This window comes from Grus americana, chromosome 1, assembly GCF_028858705.1.
Source record: "Grus americana isolate bGruAme1 chromosome 1, bGruAme1.mat, whole genome shotgun sequence".
Taxonomy (NCBI): Eukaryota; Metazoa; Chordata; class Aves; order Gruiformes; family Gruidae; genus Grus; species Grus americana.
The window spans coordinates 15134221-15160729 of NC_072852.1; the positions used below are offsets into that span (position 1 = coordinate 15134221).

Here is a 26509-nt window from a genome sequence, read left to right on the forward strand (position 1 = left end):
ATTCCTTAAAATAATATTTATTTTAATGTCAGGAAGCAATATAAAGGCTGCATGAATAAAATCAAGTTACTTCCCACACAAATAACATACAGTCTTTAGCTATGTGAGTACACATTATGTAAAATTCAATATAATATATTCATGATTTGTAAGATTTTGCATCTTAACTTATATAAGTTAAGAAATATTTATGGATTACTGTGAAATATTTATGGATTTTGGCCACAGTATTTGTTCCTGATATAGCAGGTATTTTATTATACCTCAGAGAATTTAATCTGTAATGTATTTTCTGACAACATTGCAAAGGTATTTAAATGTTATTATTTCTCCACTGCCTGTAGCTGATGTGCTGGACTGGCAAATAAATAGCAACCATGGCACTAAAGATCACTAGAAAAGCCACACTTCCTCCTTTCTTGTCTTTACTGATTGCTGTGAACTACTTTACCTTGGTTTCTCCTAGCTAAATATAATGTACAGTTCCTATCTAAACACTTGGCAAGTTTAACGTAAAACATTTTGCATAAAGTACTAGGGAGAAGGGCTTATCTTGAATTCAGTTAGGTACAATAAATTCCCTTTTCAAGGGTGAAAAACTATGGAATCTCTAAGACTTTTCATTGCATTCTGAGAATAAGTGATAACTGACGAGAAGGCAGATAATTTCACGAGGACGCTGATTACTTGTAATGGAACTAGTAATTATTGTCAATATTAGAGATGTAAGGCTCCAGTGCAGCTAAAACCCAGCTGTTAAAGCTTGTGGGGTAGGAGGAGAGTAAGTTTATACCAATAAATCTTCTTCTGTATCTGGGGACCCCAAAAACTTGAACGTGCAAAACTGAAAAGAAAGCGTTTCCCTGATAGTTTCCACAGCACGAATAAGAATTAACTAGACATGCTTTTTGTTTTTTATGCACGATTATTTAAAATGTTAATTTTCATTAAACAAAATATTCTTAGCAACAATATAGTGATGGAACTTTACTACATTGCATTTAAATATAGTATCATACCTGCTGAGCCAGAGGGAGGAGGAGCACCAGCCTTCTGCCACTCGGTAGCCTCAGCAGCCATTCTACGAACATAGGCATCATCCACGCACATCAAAATGTTTTCTGGCTTTATATCTGTATGAATGATCTTGCACTTGCTGTGTAAATAATCTAGACCTTGAAGTACCTAATTACAAAAAAATTTTTTAAAAATTTATTTTAATTACTCAGACCAAGCTAAATGTATTTATTAATAGTACAGAGATGTTGAACTGATTGCCTGCTGTCCATGTGTGGCCTGAGAGGAGAATTTATTTAGCTCATAAACCCAGTTATTGAGACTTCCATGAGTAAGACACTGCCTGGATGAATTGTCCTGATGACAGCAGCCTGCTCTCAGACTTCCATTTCCCAAGTGCTTTTTAGTTGATCTGCACATGTGTAAAAAAACTTGATACATCTCCCTTTGAAAAGGGAATTTTGCCACTCAGTCAGGCTGAATCTTACTGGTTCATTGTTTAAAAGATAGTTATTAAAAAAAAAAAAAAAAAACCACTGCAAGAACTACATACTATATCTGAAGTCTGGTCTGCGAATAAGCATCTTGAAATTAATCATAATAAAAAGCAAAAATGGAAATGTATTGTTGGGATGAAATGCTAACTCTAGTTTTCCTTAGAATTCCAATAGTAATTCAGCTTTTAATGTGACCGAGACGTCACATAAGTATTTGTCTACATGTATTCATCACATGTATTTTTCCACTAGTCTTTCATACTCTCTGCAGGCTAATTTCTGCCAACTCGTATCGAACCTGCATATCCAAAGTCTTAAAAATGCATTCTGGGACAAAAGTTCAAAAATTATTTTTACACAATTAAAAAAATTTTCAAATTCTGACTGGAACAGAAATACAATAGTTTGTCTGATTGTAAAAGTATTTTAGGTAAGGCCTAGGTATGATAAACGGTGGAAGTCAATTATTACAATTATTCAGTACAGAATAAAGTCACAGTGTAAACCAAGCTATTGTTGTGATAATCTACATAACTATTGTAGGAAAATATCAGCAAGGAAAAAAAAAGCAGAAACCTGACTAAGACCACTTGAAAGACTTCTTTCAATTTTTAGAGAATGTTCTACAGCAGGAAACAAACCTCCAGACTCATGAGCTCCACCTACAAGAACATCCTGCCATTCTAGGTACTTTATAAATAAATTAACAAGCTCCTTGTTAAGCTCCTTTAAGACATAACTAGCTGGGCTGAACTTTAAAACCAAAACGTGTTGGTTCAAAATGCAGTAAGAGAACACAAAGACATTAGTCTACCACCCAGTCCTGAGCTCACACTAGAACTGGTACATCGATCCAGCACACAAGGTAGCTCAAGAGAAGAGCAGTAGCATGTGTATGATATTTATACTCAGGCTAATGTATCCTAGAAACACCTCAAGTGCATGGCTCTGCCTTCTCCAGTTCTGGAGCTAGACTGGAACAGCAACCTTTCTGAAAAGCTTTCTTTGTATGCCTATATAAAAATCGTATGATCACTGGAGCAGGACTCAGCGTCAGTGCCAATGGTACACCTAAAAACCTGTTGCGTTCTTGATAATCTGGATTTTTTTCCTCAAGATCCAAAATATCCTTGACTACTTGCCAGAACAACTGAAAGAACATACAGTATGTCTCAAAGTAAGAAATGTTAAAGAAAGACTGGCTTATAATGGGATGGTAGTTAGTGGTTAAGTGACTTCAAATTTTAGAAGAGGCATTAACAGCAATAGCAACATAAAGACATTATAATAGTCTCTTCCCTCCCCCACTACACCACAGATCATCTTACAAATTACCACTGAATGTCTGTAATTCTGAGGCCAAGAAAAGAAAAGATTCCAGAGTTCACCGAAAGCCATAAACTTTCAGAAGAAAAAAATATCTGTTCCACTGTGATATGTGGAAGTGGAATTAATATGAAACTAGACTTCCCACTTTAAAAAGATAGCCTGTCCCCCTGCTGCGTAACAGTGTTAGGGTGCCAGCTTTGTCTTCTATTTGGCTGAAGAGTCTTTTTTTGGGAAAAAAAATAGAAAACAGAATATTTTGTAGAATCCAAATCAGTTCTACGGCTAACCATAAGGACCATGCTGCTAGAATTTTATAATTAGAAAGAATGTTCTTAGCTGTCTTAAAATGTGGATCAGAGTGCTTCATCCTAAAAACTGGAAGCACATTATACCACTAAACCAGTAAGGAAATGTATACTACATGGACATGCTTTGCACCACGCTCTGAGATGATGCAGAACAGGGAAAACACTCCTAGTTTTTAGTTATTTGTCCACTGAAAAAGGAAAAAAATGAAATGTGTGATGCATTGTGACTGAAAAATTATGACAGATCCTGTAACTACAATCAAAAATGTAAATTAGAAGACTATTTTTTCCCTTGTAAAGGTCACGTGGTTAGTTTCACATCAGGAAACTCTCATAATTGGCAGTTTCTAACTAATATTCACTTTCTTTTTCATTCAAGAAGCCACATCATATTGACCCATTAAACAGATTTACTATATTGTAGATCAAAGCAAAAGTGAAATTTTTTAATCAAATACACAATGCTTGTTTCAGCATCAGTTTCAGAACACGATCCTCTCACAAGAGACTGATGCTATACATTTTACAGCCAAAAATAAGGACTCCAGAATTAAATAAATATTTTCAATCATCTCCACTGCAAAAGAAGGAACTGCAGCAACTAGCCCTTTTTTCAATTCTGCAGGGTCTTCTCTTGCATGACCGTTCATATAACTCTGTCCCAGGGGAAAAAAAAAAAACCTGCTTGAAACCAAAATGATATTTCTGATTAAGAAACTCAACTCTCAGCTGCATTTTAAAATAAACCTAATTTCACCCCAATGCTCAAATGTATTCAAAAACTGATATTTTCCAAATCATAGCATAAAAAGTTCCTTTTCAATTGTAGCATGCAATTACAGTACTTTCTCAAACAAAATGGTTTGCTGTACAGTAACACCAGTGCAATAATTGAACTGCTTCATATTCAAGGTTCATAAATAAGTTTTTAGAACATGAGTAGCACAAGTTTTGTCTGAGTAGAAGAAAGAATAAGGATCTGTATTATCTTTAATGAGATGAACAACCTGGAAGTCTTACCAGTCAATGCCACTCTCACTAGTCCAAACAGTTCATTCCAATCTCACAAAAATTAAACCTTTTTAATCTTTCAGGACTAACTTGTTCCTCTTTTTTTCAGGTATGAAGTGTTTGAATTACTTGGAATGTTTACCTTTGCTTACATTCAAAGAGTAATTTAGGTTGGAAGACTGTGTGATTCAAACCTTCCCCATCTAAGTCATACCAGCTTCAAAGCTGTATCTAACCTCAAAATTAAACCAGCCTGCTCAAGTCTTTATCCACTTCATTTCTGCCTATGTCCTGCATAACACTGCGTAACACTGTAGACAACCTGTTCCTGCCTGACCACCCTGTGAGAAACCGGACTGTAAGAACTTTTGTCTCAAAGATTGCCTTGCTCAAGCAGGAAACCCCTCCAGCTACTGAGTGTGATAAGGACGATAAGGACGATTGCCGGGTCGCAAGGACGATTGCCAGGTCGTCGAGACTTTCAAGCTGAAAAAAAACGCCTTGCCGGGTCATGCGCCACAGAGTCAGGTAACAGTCACGTGAAGAACAGGGCTGGAACTGTGTGTACACGTGTAGAGGAACGTGGAAGCCGTGTCGTACGTGCCATCGTGAAGACTGCTACCAGTATAAAAGGGGACTGCCAAGATGAGGATGGCGCACCTTCGCCCACCGCCGCAGAACAAGAGATTTGGACTCTCCCGAGCCGGACCTCCGAGCCGAGACGCTGTGGACCCGCGCCGCACCTTCGTCCACGGGACGCTGTGGACCCACGTCTTCGTCCGCCGTCGCAGAACAAGAGATTTGGACCCCTCCACCGAGACACCGTGGATCCGTGGTGGTGACTATTCTTGCGATTCTATCCCGGAGTCTTGCTTGGTTTTCTGCCTTTCTTTTCCGCCCTGTCCTATCGCTCTTATCGGTTACCTTTACCTTTCTTTTTTTTTTTTTTTTTACTCTTTTCATAATAAAAACTGTTTCTGGCATATGGCATTTGACCTCGTTTGTGTCTTAATCTCGCTCTTGGGATCATATCTAAACCTCCCCGATATTGGATCGGGACACACCCTCACTACAAAGAATTTAATACGTAACCAGGATTTCTCTTTTTGTAATTCATGTACATTGCTTCTTGTATCACCAAGAGGAATCTGCCTCCATTTTCTTTATCTGTGCTGAAGAGAACAAAGTTTTCCCCCTTTATTAGCCTCTTCTTATCAAAACCAAACAAACCAGCCCTCCCAAGACCTCTCATACATCATATGCTGCAGGTTCCTCATCCTCCTCATGGCCTTCCACTGGACTCACTTCAGTAAGCCAATGTCTTGCACTTGCAGCCTAAAACTGTACAGAGTCCTGAAGTCCTAAACCAGAGTTCTCATTCTGCTGCCTCTTGCAAATGTGGCCTACTACACAGTTAGCTTTCATCATCACAGGAGCCCACCACTGACTCGTGTTCAGCTTGCCTAGCAGGACTCCTCATGCCAAGGTTGCCATCAACTAGCTCTTCCTTATGTGTAACCAGTCCAGCAAGGTGCACCTCCAACTTGTCTCTTTGCTGAGACACAGCTCACCCCATGTTGAGAAATTGTCCTCAACACACTCTAGAAATTTCCTTGGCTGCATGTGCCACACCAGAACAGATATCAAGGTGGTTAAAAGTCCCCCATAAGAATTAGCTTATTCCAGTTGTCTAAAGAAGGTGCTTTCTCATCTACTTCTGAAATTCGCAGCCTGTAGCAGATACGTATCGTGATGTCACCCTTGTTGGGTCTCCCCTCTGACCCTCACCTATTCTACAGCAAACATTCAAACATTTAAGCTCCTCTTCCCTGGCTATCCTTTTGAAGGTGTCTTTATCATGTCCCCCAGTCATGATGACGAGAGGAAGCACTGAGAGCCTCCCCCATAATTCTGTCCTTCAGGCCCCTGTCCTTGCTGACCCCACTTCTCACCGGGTTGTGGTCACCATGTCTGAAGATTCCACCTGAAAGTCCTCTGCTAGGTTACAGGAGGCTGCTGGCAAGGATGCGGCGAAACTGAGTTCAGTTCTCACCTTCCTTCCAAAAAGGGGTTGTTTTCAGCTTGGATCCATTCAGTGGTCTGGCTTACAGCCTGTTTCTGCAAACAGGCAGTGTAACTGAGGTAAGAGTAAACTGCACCAGGGAGCTCCTAAATCCAGTTTTGCTGCTAAACCCAGTGTATCAAAAAATTACATTGTAATTTCTCAGGCTTTGGCCAAACTCCAGGACAATGTGGCAACCAAAGCAAAAACATCCCAAACAAAAAAATTACAACATTTACCAAAAACAGTGGATATTTATATGCATGTGTAATACAAAAACACTCATTCCCATTTCTTAGCAGGCAGCTCAGTTCGGCTGGAGCACTGCATTACTACAGCTCCTTATTTCTAGTGTCTGAACCATCTAGTTATATAGAAATCAATGGACCTAAAATTTCAACTATATATTAACAACCACATCAATCAGGTTATTTAGCTAATTCTGATTAAAGAGCTGCTGGGTTCATATTTACCGGTTGAGATACAATAATAATTACAATGAAAGTAACTATTTTAACAGATTGCTTATTAATAAAATAGAGGCAATGTTGATGAAAGGCAATACAAGTGACCTAAGTACCAAAATATTTCATTTGTCATTTGTAGGTATTAACTGCACATCTATTAATAGAATATACAAAATCACAGAGGTATATGATTTTTCCTTGCTAAGACACTATTTCTCCTTGAGATCACCTTTCAGCAATTTGATTTTCATAGTATAGCAAACACATATTCTGAAAAATATGCCCCAGTGAAATGTTCTGAACTGTTTTCTCTTGTTATCCCTCTGACTCTACAAAATCTTAATTGACAATTTTCAAATAACTTTTTTTTCTTTAGAACCTGTTTTTCAGGTTTTGCTCAGTTTTATAAGAATGATATAGTATTTCTCACTGTTCTGACGTTTTATTTTCCAGAAGATGTTATTAAGAAGCATGACATGTCAACCAAAATTACAATTGAATATGAATATCCTTACATCTATGAAAAAGACTCATTTCTCCGACTTTTTATTTTCTATGGCAGCTCAGGAAACTCCCTTATCAGTGGGAAACCTTGATTTTAAAAAAGAAAAAACAAAACCACAACCAAACCAGCATGCAGAAATACAGACTATCCAGAAAGATGCTCTTGCAAACACCCCCCTGGGACTACCAGTAGAATTAGCTTAGCTTAGATATTCATTAGAAAAAGTTCAGCTAAAATATCATCATTCCAACCTTCAAACTGTTAACAATGGTGGAAAAAACTGATTAAAGCATTAACAAATCTTACCTGCCGAATTATACTTTTTACACAACGGATGGGAAGCCCTTGATAATTGGACTTGATTATCCATTTTAGGAGATGATGTCCTAGTACTTCAAAGACCATACAGACATCTGGGATTTAATTAAGGATCATTTCCAAATAAACTTGTTGATGAGATCAACACAAATGTTTGTCTGCATACTGGCTAAAGCAATCAATCCCTGTTTAGAGGGAAAACAGTTCCCCCTAAAACGAGCAGAACATGGTATATGCTTTGGTACAACATTTCAATTATATAGAAACACATACAAGAACAGTACCAAAATGTAGAACAAATTAAAATAAAACATTTTAATTACGCAAATCTTGTCAGTTATTTCTACACGTTAACAATACCATTAGGGTGAACAATGAAATAGGTAATTGTAAAAAATAAATAATTCATTTTTGTTTTCTTTGAAACACTGAAGTACTGACTTGGCCTATTATCTCTAGTTTCTAAAAAAAAATTAAATTATATGAATAGGTGGTTTTAACAATAGGCTGCACAAACAGTGTGTTAGAAACTGAACCATACTAAACATCTTTTTGATTAGGCTCAATTAAGAATCACTTGACAACAAAGACTAAAGTAGTAAGAGAATGGATCTCTTACCACCTACAGTTATAACTGCAGAGAATAATGGCAATCATCAAACAACTCAGGAGCAAAGAAAATGCAGAACTCAGAAGCAATATGCAAAAACCACAGTCCCAAAAAGTTTAATTTGACCCAGCATCTACTATTGCCCACCAACAGAGGCCAATAGTAGATGATCAGTGAAGAGTATTAGGAAAAAACAAGATGTATGAACTTCCAGTGATTTGTGGTTTAAGGTCTTCCTAAGATTCTACACAATATAACTGGCAGATTATCTTTCTATTGAGAAAATATTCATATATTCAAGCTAATTGTAAGTTTTATCATTCACAACCTTCCAACAAGAAATTAAATAATTTGACTATTCTGGGTTACTTCTCAGACATGAGCTGGGAATGACCTTAGCGGAAATCAAAAAGAATGTTAAAATCTTAACTACATGATATTATAACCTTGCAAAGAATAATGTAATACAAATAAGAGAAAATGAATTAATTGATGGATAGTGCAGGAAAATCTCAGTGGATGGAAATCAGACAGTCTGCATCTCAGAGACCATTCATAGGGGAGAAATCTTACCTAAGTTTTCTAATTTTTATTAACTAGAGTCTTGGCAATGATCTTAGAGTCACTGCCTTAACTTGTGTAAAAATAAGACTTACCTTGTCTATTGGTCTATCATTTACATTCTTCTCAACCACCTACCTATACGCATGAAGCTAAATGAAGTTTTAAAATCTACATCCCCTATGCTGGAGTTAGACCAAAGTTAAAAGGTCTCAAGACTGGTTAAAGCAGATTGTGAAGAACTGTAACATTTTGATTGCTGCTACCTGTTCATCTCACTTCATGTTCCTTAATTCTTGTATTAGAGGAGACCATGAATAGTCATTTCCCAATCATATCAATCAAGTCTATTCAGAATACTATAACACTCTGTTCCATTCAGAAGAGGAAACAGTCTTGGTTACTGTACCACACAAGCATCCAATGAACAGAAGTCCCTAGTAAAGCACACAGCCATCAAAAAAGATTAGCAGAGCACATTAGCTCTGCAGGGCTTATTAACTTAGCCCACGCAGTGAAGTTGCAATGCTACAGCAATACAGATTTCAGAAAGACAAGACACTGCAGCATTCAGAAATGAAATTTAGGACACCCGCCCACAGTCCTTCAGACCACTGCTTCTGCAGACTCTCCGATGCACATTCCTGCCATTCCTTGCGCTTACAGAAATGCTAAGCCTTGCCAGCCTACCAGAAGAGAAAGGGGTGTAGTGAAGTGAATAGCTGAGAGGCGAGGAAGGGGAGGGTACAGAGAAGGAAGATGCAAGGAGGAATGGCAGAGGCAGACAAAGAGAGGGAGGGCCACAAGAAAGAGAAGTGACATCTACCTGAAGAAAGATTGCAGTTTTTTGCTGGGAGGACTCGGACAAACTCAAGGCATGCTCAGTACTGGGAGGCAACTGAGATGGGGAAAAGACATACAGGAGGCTCAGTGTTTGAAGTAGGTATGCGAAAATGTGACTGTTGTCTGATTTACTACCCTGACCTGAAAAATGTTAGCTGTAAGCCAGACTGCCCACAACAAAGAGTGTGGGAAAAGCTGTGCATTAAGTATTAGGAAACCAGCCTTGCAAGCCCCAGGATCTTCCTACAGCACCAACATCCTGACAGATGAGTATGTTCAAGAAGTCCTCCAGCACAAATAAACCTGAAGCCCACCCAGCAGATATGCCTCTTATGAAATGCTCTTTGAAGCAGTTCGGGGAATGTCTGAAAGGGGGAAACAGAGCAGCAAAACTGAGAGTAAACATAACATTAATCAGCTGACATGGTTAAGCACTTGAAATTGTTCCTTCTTGACTAAAATCCTACCTGTAACTGTCTACAAACACGCATTACAGGAGCATTTAGACATCTGATGAGGATTAAGGACTAGTTAAGCTAAATAAAATAAGGCTCTGATAACAACACAGAGCGCTTCTGGATATATCTCAGTTGCTTCTGGATCAGCAGCATTTAGGCTCTATAGCATTTAATTAATGCTGTATATTCTTTGGAGATAAATTTATTACAATTATAATAATGTTTGATTGTCTCAGGAACATCTCCTTTATTTTTTCACTTGTCTCTCCAAACACTTGTTTCATCATGTGATTATCTGAATTTTTTATTTAAAAAATGCTACACTCAAATTAATATTTATTAAGGCTCTAATAAATACCCAGTACAGACAAACATAATAATCTACACTTACTGAAAACACCAAAGTGCCCAAGTTTGGGAATTCTGTTATTTCCTGAAAAAATCATAATTGCAATCTTTTTAAAATGTACAAGTAGTTAAAGAATTATCCATCTAGTGTAGCATAACACAGATTGTTAAAATCCCTCTGTATATAAACACTTATTACAGCTCCTAGGAGAAAGATGACTGTTTTCAGACACACAGTGCAGGCCAATGGCTCTGCACATTCCCAGCTCCGTGCTACACAGTTCTTGACAAGTTTCCCTGTTTGGAAGCTCCACGACATTTTGTGATATTAGACATCCAAAGGATTCACCCACCTCTCTTCTGTCTTGCTTTAACTTTTAAATGTATTCCATAATCAATAATCAAGCCTCTATGAAACATATGTTGTTTTAAATTACAGTCAAGGAACAGATATTTAGTGACTTGCCCAAAGGAAGCAGGAAACGGCAGAGCATGGAAAAACTCTCAAATTACTGTATTTCTCTCAACCTGTTCAAGTCAATAACACTAACATAGCACTAATATGGCATTTTTAAAACAGAAACAAATAGCAGCAAAACGTTAAAATCAGTTACCTGCTCCCTCCCACAAGAACCTGCACCAAAGATTTTTTTCCCCTAGAAGATAAAAAGGAGTTTATCAAATAATCAATGCAACCAAATGCTGCTCAAATAAGCAATGCAACTCGAGATGCCCAAACCATTCACAACAAAACTCAAAGCATAAAATACTTGGCATTACTTTTTCACTGGTGGCTAAGACTTTGACAGACTAATTTAAATTTGAGTCCAGTATCGGCCCATCCTGCCTACCACACCTTTCTGAAAAATGTACTTTTCAGTGAGGCAGGAACATTTGCCTTCCACATGAAAACTTCTGTACTGCCACAGTTTTCAACATGAAGGTAAAACTGAAATAGAATAAACCAGTATCAGTGGCCCAGTTTTAATCTGCTAACACAAAGCTATCTGAATCCTTATTTTTCACTAGTATATGGTCTCTTCTGGCTTTGTCAAGTGCTCCATTTCAAAAAGATAAAGTTTGGACATGCTTTCAAAATATTATCACAAACAAAATTTACTCTTCACTTAGAAACATCTCTCACCTTTAATACAAATGTATGCATACATGTGAATCTTAACAGGAATTTAAGAACATTATTGGGAAACTGGTCTGTTAAACAGATAAAAATTATTTCTATGTATAGTTATGAATACATTTTCTTATTCCCTATCTCATATTAGTGTTTTACAATGAAAACAGTAAGTCAAAATTTATTATTTCTAAAAATAACTTTAATTATTCTTCAAATGTACAGCTGTCAGCCGAAGACCTGAAGTGCTTTGGTCGCATTATTTTTTGTGAATATAGTTAGACAATAGAGATATTTATAAAATACTTCATAATAAGCATCTCGGCTCATAACATATTTTTAATAGCACAGCAGCAGCACCACCAAAGTCTAACCAGGGTTCTTTGCCTCACTGTGTTAAGCAATTTCCTTGATCACAAACCATTTCTATTCAGGTTGAAATTACTACTGACAACTCTACGGTTTATTTTAATTAATTTTAATTTGATGATAAAGCCTAGGAAAAAAGTAGACTATAGTAACTTCAACTACATTTAAGCAGCTTTCTACCATGCTAGCTGACCACTGAAGCAACACAGAAACAAACCAAAACAGAACAAATGGAAAGCAGTTAAGACCCCATTCTGTAAGCAAGAATCTTGTCCCCACACTGTCATTATCTCTTATCACAAACCCAAAGGCTTCATAACTAATGTCAAGAGACAGATGGGTGGGATGAAAACTGCTTGCACACTTCTCCCTGAAAGGATGCTTTCTAGTGGGCATTCAAATTTACTGACAGTCACCTCTGAGATTCCTCTCTCAGAGGATGAGAGTTGGTGAAGAGCATCTCAACCTGATCTGCTGCAGACTGAAGGCACATCACCAAAATCAACTTAGCGTTAAGCTCTCTAGATCAGGAACTGTCTCTTTGTCTGGTAGTACAACACCATGAACAATGAGGTCTGTTATTAGGGCTCCAAGACACAAGCAGCATACACATAAACACCAGTTGTAACAGTAAATGAAAGCACAGTAATATAATAAGCTGCTAAAATATCTAATATAATTAGAAAGGATAATTACTTTAGCTCAACTCTAGAATCAAATATATGCACAGACACAAAATTTTCCCTGAGAACAATATTCAGTCACATTTCACTTTGTCTCTTTTTTTTTCCCTTTCTTTTAAAAGAAGCATTCGAAGGTCAAGCTTTAAAACCTCTGCCAAAAGAGAGGTTAACACCTAGCCAAGAGGATCACATAAACAAGAGAAGAATCTCCTTGCCCTCACACTTCCCACAAGAAAATGGAAAACAGATTCTTCACAACACTGACACTTTCTTTCTCTTTACTAGTCTAGAGCACAATATATTTCCTGTAAGCCTCAGTTATTACAAACCTTTTCAGTAAAACTCCAGTTTTTAAGTAAACTATCTCCAGATCTAGCTGACCATGGCAGGGTTCAAGGGAATTTTTTTTTTAATTTTGCATTGTGCCTAGAAAAGCTAAGCAACTTTCACTCCACTGAGTACATTACACATTGGACTATTCTTTGCATCTACATATATTTTGGTGCTTCTATGTTACAAATTTAAAGTAAAACTAACCAGAAAAAAGCCAGAACTAAATGCTTACTTATCTCAGTAGATCATTTTTAATGAAGATGCCATGTTTTCAAAAGGATACGAATTCCATTCATTCCAGAAATTTTGAAGTCATCAATTAGCTGTACAACCATATCCTTGTTGGGATCATTAGGGTCACTTTCACGAACCTAAACCAAGAATGTAAACACTGACATTTTACGGAAAAAATCACTTTAAAATACTAATTAGTTAACTTTCCACATGAAGTTAAACAATGTTTTGGAGCTTCAGAAATGCTAAGACATAATAAGTCAGCTATTTAGGAAAAAAAAAAAGTAAGAATGTTTAAGACCAATATTCTGGTACATTTTTTTAATTCATTATTACTATTTTTATTGATATTGAGCACTGTACTGTATGAGTGATACTTACACATTTGAGCAACTTTATTTCATCCAAGGCTGTCTCTGTATAATGCTGGGCACTTTTTACAACTTTCATTGCAACAAATCGTTTCCCCCTTGAAAAGAACAAAAACATTTTCAACACATGCTCTGAGCTAAAATAAACATACTTTGAAGGCTCGGAAATTTAAAATACAATATTTCATAACCTACTGCATTCTGACAGAAAACAGTGAAATTACACTTAAAAACAACAATGGTCTGTTAACAGTCTGATTTATTGAATATTTTGTCTCCTTGACATTAATGTCTTTAAAAGAGGAATTTGGTTACATGTTTTATCATTCAATCAAGGTATAATTACATTTTTTCATTAAAGGTACAACAGAAATAAAAACATTAGCTTACTCTCACATGTTCAAGACAACATGCAAATTCAATAAGCAAAGCTGATTTGTCAAAGAAAATAGAATTCCACTTATTTCTGAGAGCTTTTATGAATTACACCCTTAACCAAGAGCAAAATAAGACTGCAGACATTTTTCTGCATATAAAGTTAGCAAACATTTACATAACTTTACCATGCATGTAAAACAAAAGTTACTGCAAACAAAATAGAGCAACATTAAGAAAATAGTGAATGGAAATAAGTAGTTTTCTTACTGCATATCCCAGCATAGCCAGACTGTAGAGAAGTGTCCCCATCCTAACTTTCTAATAACATGATACCGGCCATTGAAAAGATCACCAATTTTCACTGGATGATAGCCTCCTTTCATGAAAAAAACAAACAGAGAAAGAATATTTAGAAAACAAACAATAATTCCCAGTTTTTAAAGTAATTCTTGTACAAATTTTCCTCTTCACATTGTCTTGTACTATAAATAAGAAATCTAAAGAAAAATTTACTCCAATGTTAAAAATTCTGCCTTACTTGGCCTGGAGGGAAAAAAATCATGTCCTGTAACTACTGTAGAGTTTGTTCACCCTTCTCTCTTATGGCTTTTATTTGTGGTAGTATTACCATCTGTTTTCTATTTCCCCAGGCTTATCTTCCACTTCACAGAGAGTACAGGAAAGATCTACATTATTTCTTTATCATATTTGAAGCTTCTCCAGTCAACATATTTTGGATGATTGCAGAATCTCAACAGAGATGTTTTAATTCCCATTTCCTTTCTTCTAATAAAGGCAGCAACAAAATACTTCCTGAGAAAAATGTTAAAACAACACAGGCTTTGTTGATGCTCTTCTGCTTGGCTCCTGATCCATAGCAGCAAGGCATTCTTCCTCCCAGTCAAACACAGGGAAGACAGTGATCACACAAGATTATTATTCAGACTTTAACACACTAATAAGAACATCCACAATTTTGCCTAAATTGTAAATAAATAATTGCCTAAATTGCACCATGCAACCCTCCAGGACGTCACCAGCAGCAAACTCAGAGCAGCTCTCAAGGAATCACCCCTTCGGCTCTTTCTGGTCCTTTACAATGTCACGCCCAACTGTCCTTTGGCAGGATTCTCAGTTATTGACTATTTCACTTAAAATTAAGAAAACCTCAGACTACTTTCTCTAAGTTGCTATATTTGGTTTGAAATCCCCTGAAAATCTTGCTAGAACTGATGCCCAGGTAAGACAACAATGTGAACTTATCACTTAATTCCTTGCATTTAACACGAGGGCTTCTCTCTTTTCTTTTTCTTATCTGTGGAACAGCAACATCAAATCTGGATATATTTATATTCTTTCTTTGCTAATACCATCTTTTGCCTGAAGAGAAGTTCAAGAGTTTATTTGTGAACTTTTCCCAAATGCTTCCAGAGCAGATTAATAAATTTAACATAATCGTACAACAGAACCATAAAGATCACATATTCAACAGAACAATAAAGCTTAAATGATGTATTGCTTTAGATGTCAGTATGTTTAAACTGAAACTCTAACACACACAGAACTTTGATGTGCATGTTAGGGTGTAACTTCAAGCTTAGCAGACAGCAGACGCTGGTTTGCTCACAACGTCAGCCAAAAGCTGACCCATCCGACACAGCTGCCCCGGCTGCCGCACGTCATGCTGCTGGCAGAGACTCAAACGGCTGGGGCCGGAGCACCAGGGAAGTGGCACTCGCAAATACTCGTCTCAGCAGGGGCTGCTCTGAAGCAAGCAACAGCAACAAAGTATTTCAGATGGGCAGCGCAAGTCTCGGCTATACAGCGCTGACTTCACGTACCTCCCTGCCCACCTGCCTCCCAGTTTATACCATCGCAGAGGGTCAAGCATGTTCACTGGGCAGAGAAATGAGTTTGATGTGCACAGGTAGCATGGACAGACACACACAGTGCAGTCTCAGCTCCCCCAGCCTAGCAGTAAGTGTTAAAAGTTTCATCTTTTCCATGAAAATTTTCAACAAATTTTGCACCCTATTGCACACAATATTTCATTTCACAAATTATCAGGTACACAGACACCACCGCTTTCAGTTTAAAAAGAGCAAAGGAAAAAGGCAGCCCTAGTTCAGGAGCAGTAGAGAGCATTACAGAAGGACCAAGACCTACGGACCCAGCCTAGGACTGAGTCCCAGGACTGAGTCCCAGGACTGCCCCTTGGGGGAAGACCTACCCTCCCCTCCATCACCAGGACAAAAACGTTCACAGAAACCTGCCAGGACAACTCACCTAGCAACCTAAAAAGAAACCTTCATTTCCACTGTTGAATTGTGTCAACGTCAATAAGAATGCGCAACATTGCTAAGTGGGAACTCCTTACTTTTCACAGAAAAAACAGGTCACCTTTGGAAAACCCAACGGGATTTACTCTCCAGGAAAGGGGCAGGGGGACATGGACTTACGGTAAGGATGCGTTGACGATTATGCTGTCCACTTCATTTGTCAAAAGAAACAGTGTCAGCCACATATGAAGCCCAAGTCTATGGCAGCTTCATTATTATAGAAGTTTTGCTGAACAAACTCACATGTACAAATCCATACTGATAGAAACATTAAACTAATAAGCAAAACTAAATTTTAATGTAATTGTCTATTTAACCATCCTTGCAGTAACAGCTGATGAAAATATTAAAAAAATCTAAATAAATATATTTTAAGACAGCTATTGACTCATTTAAGACAAAAAAAATTATTACCCTTTGGTAAATTCTTTCCATAAAACTATCTAGGATGATGAAGTGATAGATGTGAGTGGAAGGCTGAGAGAACATACAGCTATTCTACCTTTCCGTTACTGAAAAAAGTTTGCGTTTGTGAAACAAATCAAGTCTGCTGACCTGACAGCAAGAATTACATAAAACGCTTCCACATAATTCACTATCACAGTATCATTTCTTCTGATTTTTGTCCTGCGTGTATCATCACATGAAAACAGTGAGAAGTACAAAACATTATTCTCTGTAAAATCATTACTCCTTTTGCAAACGGATATAATTAGAAAAAGTGAAAAATATTTAACACTTAGTTTTAACACCTCTCTATAGTTTGCAAAATAGATTTTAAAATTCAACAATACAAACATTTCTGGGAATTTTACAATTTTCCTAAATATCCTATTAAATCATTCCTTAACAGTTACATGGCTTCAGATGTATATGAAAACATAATTCATGCAGTCTTTTGCACTGCCAGAAGGGTGTATGTGGGTCTTCAAGTATATAAAACAATGTCCAGAAGTAATTTTTTTGCACTAAACAAAATATTTGCCGTTTTTTGACATGTTAACAGCAAAACACTCAAAGATGAAGAATTTAAATACAGGTAAACATAGGTTTCTAAGAATAGTTTAGGTAAACAAGTGCCTTATAAGTCTGCCTCTCTGCAAATGGCATTTGGCATACTTGTGCTTCAAAGGGCCAAAAATAATCAAAAACTTGGGATGCTTTCTTCCTATCGCAGACAGGAGAGAGAACACCCTACAGAGGAAATCAAAGACACCGAAGTCAATAAACTTGGTAAGTTATTAAGGGGTTGAAGAGTTATTTTAGTAAAATCTACGTATTGCAAGAATAACAATACTATATATGTAAAAGCCATGTTATTTTGGTCACTACAGCACTGTCATAACTAATTATAGCAATACACCAGCATATGTTAGAGATACCAACAGCAGTAGCATGTTCTCTGAGTATATATACTTCACAAGATACCTTCTACTGTCCTAAGCCACAACAGGAACGTTTTTGGAAATAACTCATTACCATTCCTGTACACATTACTCCCTGATTATTCATGTCAGCAACATATTAATTTACAGGTTGTGGACAACCTGGTAACATCACACTTAGTTAAATGCATTTTAAAAACTGGTGTCATCCTAAGATGAATGTAATTATTTAAGTTCTTCATGATACAGAAAGTATTTCTAAATAGTAGTAACAAGAAAGCATCTATGCAAAATTACTGGGTTGAGAAAAATTATGTGCTTTTCCAAAAACAATATTGGTATTTGAAAATATACAATGTGTAAGTGGCACTGCTGATAATGTAACAAAAAAACCCTGTTGTACTATTCACTGCAGCACACAGAGAAAAAAAGTCTCTCTAACAGCTAGCTAGCTACTTGCACTCAAGAAAGAGGGTCAGAAAAATGAGATCATTATTCCTAAATGTCTCCTGAATGTATTGGTAATTGTAGCTGGCTAGTTCTATGTTTGCATAGGGAATTATTCCCTTTGTGAACTGGATGAATGGGAGACATCTCCAGGAGGCAAAGAAGATGATCAGAGAAGCAAAGAATTCCAATTACATCCATGACACAACAGGTTCTTGAAAAAAATCTCCAAGTGTTTCAAGGCTTTTCAGAAAAGAAGAAAAAATAGCTTCATTGTCTAAGTACCCCTTGAAAAATCATGTAGTTGAACTTTCGATATTTCCATCCCTTAAACAAAGATTTGAAAAGCATTTAATGTAAATTCAGTGGCACCAACAGAATTAAACACAGATTTAAAACAGGCCCTGGAGGAAGCCCCCGGGAACAGAGGTTAGTCTGCTACACCGATGGCTCTTAGTTGTCTCTTTCACCATCAGATGCTAATTCAATACCTCAATTTCTTGATTAAAAAAACTATGATGACTATTTATTAACCACCATGTAACGCGGTGAAGATGTGAGTCCAGTGCATAGTAACATATCCTTAAAAATAATAAATAAAATTAAATTAGTAACAAAAATACCCTGGCACCAGAAAGTACAATTAACTGGTAAGATGCTGAATTCATTAAAAAAATGAATTGTATACTCCCTCATCATAACTGCCCTCCTACGAAATTTCAGACTGGGGTTGAGAACAGATGAAGTATGCTCTGTGCCTCACTCAAAACTCCTGGGAGAGTGCCATTTTGGAGATAAAATTAGGAAGAGACGAGACACTCCATTAATAAATGATAAATTCCAAATATTTATCCTCCATTCTGTAAGCACAGGTAAGGTTACTCAAACCAGAAAAATATATTCAAACTAATAAAATACCTCTCCAAAAAATGGAAATAATGTATATAAAAGCCATCCCTGGAATTCTTTACCAAACAACTTATTTATTCCCCATTACCGAATATAAAATAAACAAACAGAAAGTCTGCGTGGCCCCATACCATCCCAGTCTGGCCATTTGATTCAGATTCTTATACAACATGGTGACCTTCCCTTCAGTTCAACCCCAGCAGACTAGAAGTAAACGTACTTATCAGTCTTACAGAAAATTACGGTCAGAAAATAGGTAAATCATCTACCAGAGCAACAAAAGCACTGTTCTCACAGAAACAAAGAATGATGATGACATCCAAATGAACCAAACAAAGCTTACATCCAAATGAAGCTTGAACCTGTTTAATATACTTCCATCAATTCAGAGCTTCAAGACCAAAAGGATTCAGAAGAACCTTTAAGCGTACAGAAGTTCCCTTTAATTCGTCAGGAAACTTGCAAGTATTTTTAGTGTAACATCTAGTTCATTTTAAAAGCGTACAGATCTCACTACTGACCTGCTGTAGTCACAGAGACTCTAGTTAAACAGGTAACTTATAAGCAGGCTGTAAACTTAGACTACTTTTTTGTTTTTTTGTGATCTAGCTTCTCCAGATGGTGACATTTTGCAAGATACTGGAACACAGACAACAATGGATTGTTTGATATTAAATGCAGCCCTTACTTCAGGGAAGAATTAAGTGGGGGCCTTGAAACGCTTAATCTCAAGGAAATACAGATGTTTACAAGTAAACAGATGTTTAAACAACAAATCCCTGCTCACTGAGGGAAGATGTTACAGATACCAGAAGAGTTATCTTAAGGAACAAATGTTTTGTAACAGAAGTAATTAAAAAGAAATACAAACATGCTTTAGTGACATGTTTGTCTTTTCCCTGCTGTAGACTTCAACATTTAGTTTGAGTTTACTGTTTGGTTTTCACTATTGGTATCTGTAAGCTACTGAAACATTTGAAATATCACATATTAATAAAACTTCTCATACCAAAATGAAATAGTCACTATCAATTGTTAAATCTGAAAATACAGAACAACTTGTTCCAGGCTGGGAGAGGGGATTCTTAAAATAGCGCATCTCCAGGCTTACACAGAAACTTCTGATTAAGAAGACATCATCATATTTGACACAGAAAGTAGTTCCTGATATGAGGAACACAGAACAGCAGATACAGCCAATGTGCATACAGTGCTTTTTGGGCTGTTCAAAAACATTAATCTAAAGTGATAAAACTTTGATGTTTCCTAAAGTAAATTCATATCCTTGAAATGTACTAAGATGGATAACCCAAACTTGACAGACCTGTTATTTATGATTTTTCATGTAAGTACAGTATATATTTTACCCTAACGGGAACAGACTTGCAACTTCAGCAGTGACATTAAAACAAACTTAAGTATTGACACTGTTGTAGTGCAGTCACGTTTTTATGCATTTAACGATACTACAAAAATTAATATAACCAACTACAAAAATTAAAGACATCAAGAGCTAAAATGAAGATGTAGAGCACCTCAGACAATGCTGAGGGCTGTGAAAGACAACATGCAAAAAAGCATGGTGCAGGTGAGAGAAGAAGGGGAAAAAAGATCTAGATGAAAAAATAAATGTAGTTGATGTTGTTAAAGGCATCAAGGCATTTTAGAACTTTTTTGTTTAGGTGGTTTTGTTTCTCTTACAACTAACATCAATCAAGAAAAGTTCCTTCTCTATTCTTATAACTAGGACATCACGAAGAAAACAGTGATGTAGTATTTGTATATTTACTGCAAAATAAGCTATGGCTAAGGGAAAAAGTAAAACTGAAGACAGTTGTGCATACGGACCTGGAATGAGCAGTTGTTCATAATTCTTGTATAAATTCTGTAATTAAAGATCAGGTCTTTAAAAACCTCCCAAGAACCAAAGTTAAGACTTGCATGACAATGTTTACCCTCATTGACACTGCCGAATTGCACACACCTTTACAGTAATCCGCAGGATCCTCTTGCTCCTCATCGTCAGACCCTAAAATCTCTTCCTCTGGCTCTGGTGGGGTGGGCTCCGGTAGGGGCGGAGGTGGGGGCGGGGGTGGAGGTGGAGGTGCAGAGGGAGCTTTCTGTTGAGGCTCTGGCCTGAAAATGAAAGAGAGCACACTTAGTAAAAACCTTCCTGGCAGGGGTAACCCAATGCTTCAGAGAGGAGGGAAAACCACCTTGGGAAATACCAGTGAAGCGTGTCTCACATATTCTCACTGTCATCTTTCCTATCACCCATGGGACCCTAGGGAGGCATGGACAGAGATGCACATGACCAGACCAAAATCAGGTCTCGAGGGAATTTGGACTTAGTCACTGGAACAGCTGGTAAAAGATATATAAAGTATACATATAATCAGATATGGACGAGCTTTTAGAATTCCTGATGAGCAAATGAGATGTTAGACCTCTTTTCTTGAGCATGATTGAGAAGAAATATTTTTCAGAGAGTATCAGGTTATTCAAAAGCTCCTGCCTCCTAGCTGAAGGAAGAAAGATCTCATCAATACACAGTAAGAAATAAACACTGACCCAAACGAGACGACTTAATGCACTTCTCATCTGTAGCTGCTGCCAAGGCTATGGAAAGCTGTATCAGTATACAAAATACTGAAAACAGGTATTAGGAAGTAAAAGAGAAAAAAATAATCTTCCTAGGTAGCCTATAATGCACTCCCAGAACACACGCACCATGCTTTAACATGACTAATTAAAAATAAAAATAATAATTAAAAAAACCCACAAAACAAAACCACCATGAGGTGTTTTTATGACTGCCTTGCATCTCCAGTTTAGGTAAAAAAAAAAAAAAAAAAAAAAAGAAATGTTTTATATCCTGTTCCAAAAAAAGGCTGTACTTGGTATTTCTACATACCTACAAATTACTCACATTTTGAAATTCTGAGTATTTCCAATACACATAAAAAATGAAATCCAGGGTTGAAGTATACCTGTTTGTCAAATAATTAAGAAAGCCTTCTCCATACAGGTTGACGCTGTTATTTTTTGTATTTGTACTTCATATAAATAAAAAAATATACACTTGCCAAATAATAGACTTGCAAAATACATTTGCAAAGTAACTTAAGGCATTTGTGCCATCAAAAGCTACTATAATCTGCATTTAGAATCACAGAATGGTTTGGGTTGGAAGGGACCTTAAAGATCATCTAGTTCCAACTCCCCTGCCAACGGGCAGCGACACCTTCCACTAGGTGTATTTATATCTACTTCAAATCTAAGCCATCTGAAAAACACTATATTAACAGTATTTTGTCATTCATAAGATAAAAAAAAAGAAATCTGTAATTTGCTAATTTTTCAGCTCCTAAAATTTAGATTCAAACACTTCCTTGATGAGAAAAAAATGTATTTATGTTTATCCCACTCCTGTAGTCCTCATCCTTATAATTCCCCCCACTTTTTCTTTTTACACACTGCAATCGTTCAAGACAGAGCATTTGGAGCCGAAGAGTACACAGTTGGTCAGAAATAAATTCCACTGGCAACATGCACCGCCTGCACAACAGCTGCTATTATGCCTTTGCTTTAAAGGACATCACTGGAAGTTGCATGCATACCAAATTTATCTGCCTGCTACCCCTTTCAGATAACAACATTCTTCTATTCATTCACTGAATAGTCAGATTTAAAAAGGAATATTTGGAACTAATTTATTAATGGTTTAAGTTATGATAAAGAAATCTACCCAAATAAATAAAGTTTATGTCATTTTTAACCACATAAATCTTGGACAGAATAGAAGAGAGAGAAGGGACCCATTTGTAGGATAAACAATAAATATGTTTGCACATGCTCCTACTTACATAAATTAAACTTTTTTTTTTTGTCTTCATCTTTCTTCTTTTATTCCCAACAGATGTCTCTATATTGTACATTGCAAGGAAAATAAACCGATACAGCAAATGAAAGGTACAGCACATTCTCTGACCAGTTAATCTTACTACAGGTTAGATTAATGGCCCTCCGATAGCCTGGTTTCATAGTGTCAGCAAGCTCACGGCTCGCACACCCGTTGCTTTCATCAAACAAATCATAGAGTAAGGATCTACATTACAACCTTGAAACCTCATTTGCTGGGCACAAGGCCATTTTGGATACACATATCAAGAACAATGAACACTTAAAAATTAATAATGCTAATGATGAGCAAGAAAAATAAAGCATAGTAAAATAGCCTGCACTTCATTAATATATCTGAAAGCAGCGTGTCAGGTAACACAGGTATATCCATCAGTGTTTCCACTCCTTATTTTGGATGGTGCCATCATTTTACTTTGTTCTGACCACAAGTTTCCATGTTATTATTTTGGTCACATAAGATGGTACAAATATAGCAAAACCTTGGGTAGGTTAGGGCAATGCAGTTCAGGGGTAAGTTTAAAAATCCATTGAAATTGTGCTGATTTTGGCTTTTAAGATAACAGCTACTTGCTCTGTTTCTTCACATGACAAAGATAATACTTTAAAGAGAATTGGGAGCATTTCTGGAATTGAGAGTCACACATTTTGTTGCTAAGTTTGAAATAAACATCAAGAATCTTCCTCCAAGAGGAGGAAGTGTACAACCCAAGATTTCAAAAATGCCAATATTTGAATTTATTCCTAGGGAAATAGATTAAGAAGATAGAGCTGCTTCTGAGTCTCTCTCAAGCTACTAGATTCGATTTTGTTTTGAAAATAGCTATTTGTTTCCTGTCTCCAATCCTAGCTGTATTTGGTATTCAGCAGTGTTTTCTTATTGTTTTTTGTGGACATCAGGAAGGAAGGAAAGATATTACTTTATTTCCTTCTGGAGTTATTTATGATTTTATCTGTGAATAACAGAACACTGATTTAAACTGAGGAAGATCTTTGATTTGTCCTTTTAGCTTTGCTTGCACCTTTTGAAGCAATCAAGTATTAGTACATGAAGAAGGGTGAAGGAAAGAAATGCTGCTGAGTTAAATCAGCCTGACTGCTAATTCTTCATTATTGGCTTATTTTGCCATTTTTTGCTTCAGTTTAGGATTCTTAGCAAGGGATTCTTAGCATTGTTCTTTGGTTTTGTTCACTTTTGCATTTCTGGGGTATACATAAAGATCAAGTCTTCAACACTTGATTTGGCTGCTTAAATTCTGCCTACAAGTTGAATAACTCATCCAGGCATGACTGATGCTTGCTCTTCTGCCAGTACACAATTTTGCAGTGTTAGGTAGGACATCAGTCAATGAGAGAACTCCACTTTTGCTGTTTCTTAGTAGTCCTTTTACTGATTTGTGTATTGGGTCTGGCTGACCAAAACCTTGCCATGCAAACCCAACACAAATTGGAAAGATAAGCCATAACGAATGTTTCAACATCTTCCTTTGCGATATATGGCATGAATACATACTTTATTTGGCTTAGATTTTCATTTTTGCAGTACAGAGTTTGTTAAAATGTGAATTATTTTGTCTTCAAAGTGGACTTTGAAACATCTTTGCCATTAAAAATCCAGCCATTAAGAAAGCTGTAATAAACATGTATGCTAACCTCCATCTCCTTTTCAGAAACATCATTGTCAAAAACTATCACAATACAACAAGCTATTCAACAGCTGCATTACTTCAAGTTATTACTCTTTCTTATTTCCTAAAATGATGTATGTAATGATATGCATTAGGTAGCACATGCACACAGAAGCACATATTAAATCTGTTTTTCTTTTTTCTGAAGTAATCACTTGGAACTCTGTGGTCTACCACTATTAGGTTATTCATCACCATCCAAGCATAAACACTTAATTAATAGAAGAAGATGACACATCATTTCGAGACTCATAGTATTCTGTCAGTAGGTATGGAGAAAACTGACCATTGCCACAGGCTACAGTGACAAACCTTATAATTATATTGAAAGAAACTTTACAAACAATTATCAAAACTAGCCAGGATGTTCTATCTTTTAATTACTCTCTTTTAAATGGATAAAAATAAATTTACAGCAGAGTCCAATCAAAATACAATGAAAACCTATTTTAACCTGCTCTTAGAGGGAATGCTTAGCAAAAGACAAAAGGAAAGCTGAAGCATTTCTCCTCTACAGTGAACTTGAAGCATAATGCGCTGAAACACTGTGTGGAGTCTTACAGAAAATCAATTGCCCACTTTAAGAAATGTAAAATTACTGACAACTTAATTTTACTGTTCTCCATCATGGACATGTTGCTCTGTGTTCCAACTGGGGAAGAGCCAACAGTAAAAGCAATCACCCTAACGTTAAAACGTGAAAATGTCGAGGAAATTATACCATAAGAAATTCAGGAAGAACTGTTCAGTTTTTTGTTGTTGATGTTGTGGGGTTGTTTGCTATTCTTCTGTTCTGGAAAAGGTAAAACAAGAGCAGCGAGCATGATTAAAAACATGAAGTGCCTTCCATATGGGAAGCATCTGAACATACCAGAACTCTTCAGCCAGGAAAATAGCAGAGATCTATAAAATCTTAAGAGGCGCAGAGAAAGCAAATAGGAAATGACTGTTCACTGCCTCTCCCCGCATAAATTGAGCCAAGTTGACAAAAAAATCTAAAGAAAAAAAAAAATTACTCATGCAACATGATGTTAAAAAGTAAAGCCAACTTTTTTCCTCAGATATCACGGATAAGAGAACTTAGCTAAGTTCAAATAGGGCTCAGGAAAAATCACGGAAGAAAAATTAGCTGATGGCTAATACAAAATCGCCTTTGATTCACGAAGCCCATCAGCCCAAGATTGCTGGATTTGGGAAAGTGTTCAGCACATCGGGGCCCAACCCTGCACTCTTCCCCAGGCAACTGCTCCTGGCCAGAGGGAATATAGATGCACCTTGGATCTGACCTCACACAGTCAACTTCATCTTCAGACATTCCTTCCTTTTCCTCAACAAATGAATGACTTCCATTACTAAAAACCACAACAGACTTCAGGCCTCTTTATCCAAAACCCTTATAGACAAAACATATGTTTTTATTTTATTCTATTGTAATGGATAATAATGCATTGCAGGCAAGATTGCTACACAACAAAATTACCTGAAGAAGTAATCGTTGTGTTGTTCTCCACGGGGAACAGCATATGACAGGAGGAGTCCTTCTCTATGAACACTGTACTGTAGGCATGGTGAACTATTGAATTTATTAACCTAAAGACTACTTTTAGGTCAACAGAACTTTACCTTGAATGTAGCTAAAACTTACACCTGATTCTCCTACCTTTAGAAGGGTATTGTCTCAGAAGGAAAACAGACTGAGTCAAATGAAAACAAATTGTGAAGGAATCAGAAATTGGTGGGGTTAAGCTAAGAACTACCCCAGTCTGAGGGGAAAACAAAACTCTCGTTAAGATTTTCAGATGAACACATCCAGAGAATTTTTTTGCTAATAGAAAATGCAATTAAAAGGAAGTTAAATGACTCCATATATTTAATAAAATAAAATTTGGAATAAACTGTATTCTAACAACGTTATGAACCTCCTGACACGTCCACAGAGGCTCTTTGGGGAATTTCAAATGCGGGGGGGGGGGAAGGAGGCAGGGG

At 36.8% G+C, this 26509-nt stretch overlaps 1 protein-coding gene across 8 annotated transcripts in view; it reads right to left on the bottom strand.

Moving 5' to 3' along the window:
* The window catches only part of SRPK2 (SRSF protein kinase 2), a 151144-nt gene that overhangs the window by 28772 nt on the left and 95863 nt on the right, over positions 1–26509 (bottom strand). For all 8 annotated transcript variants that reach the window (XM_054808126.1, XM_054808056.1, XM_054807790.1 and 5 more), the window contains 6 exons: positions 20899–21050; positions 14102–14210; positions 13467–13554; positions 13135–13222; positions 7503–7609; positions 1020–1185 (listed from right to left, as the gene is read on the bottom strand). In XM_054808126.1, the coding sequence (XP_054664101.1) occupies positions 1020–1185; positions 7503–7609; positions 13135–13222; positions 13467–13554; positions 14102–14210; positions 20899–21050 (710 nt within the window). The remainder of the gene's footprint in view (positions 1–1019; positions 1186–7502; positions 7610–13134; positions 13223–13466; positions 13555–14101; positions 14211–20898; positions 21051–26509) is intronic.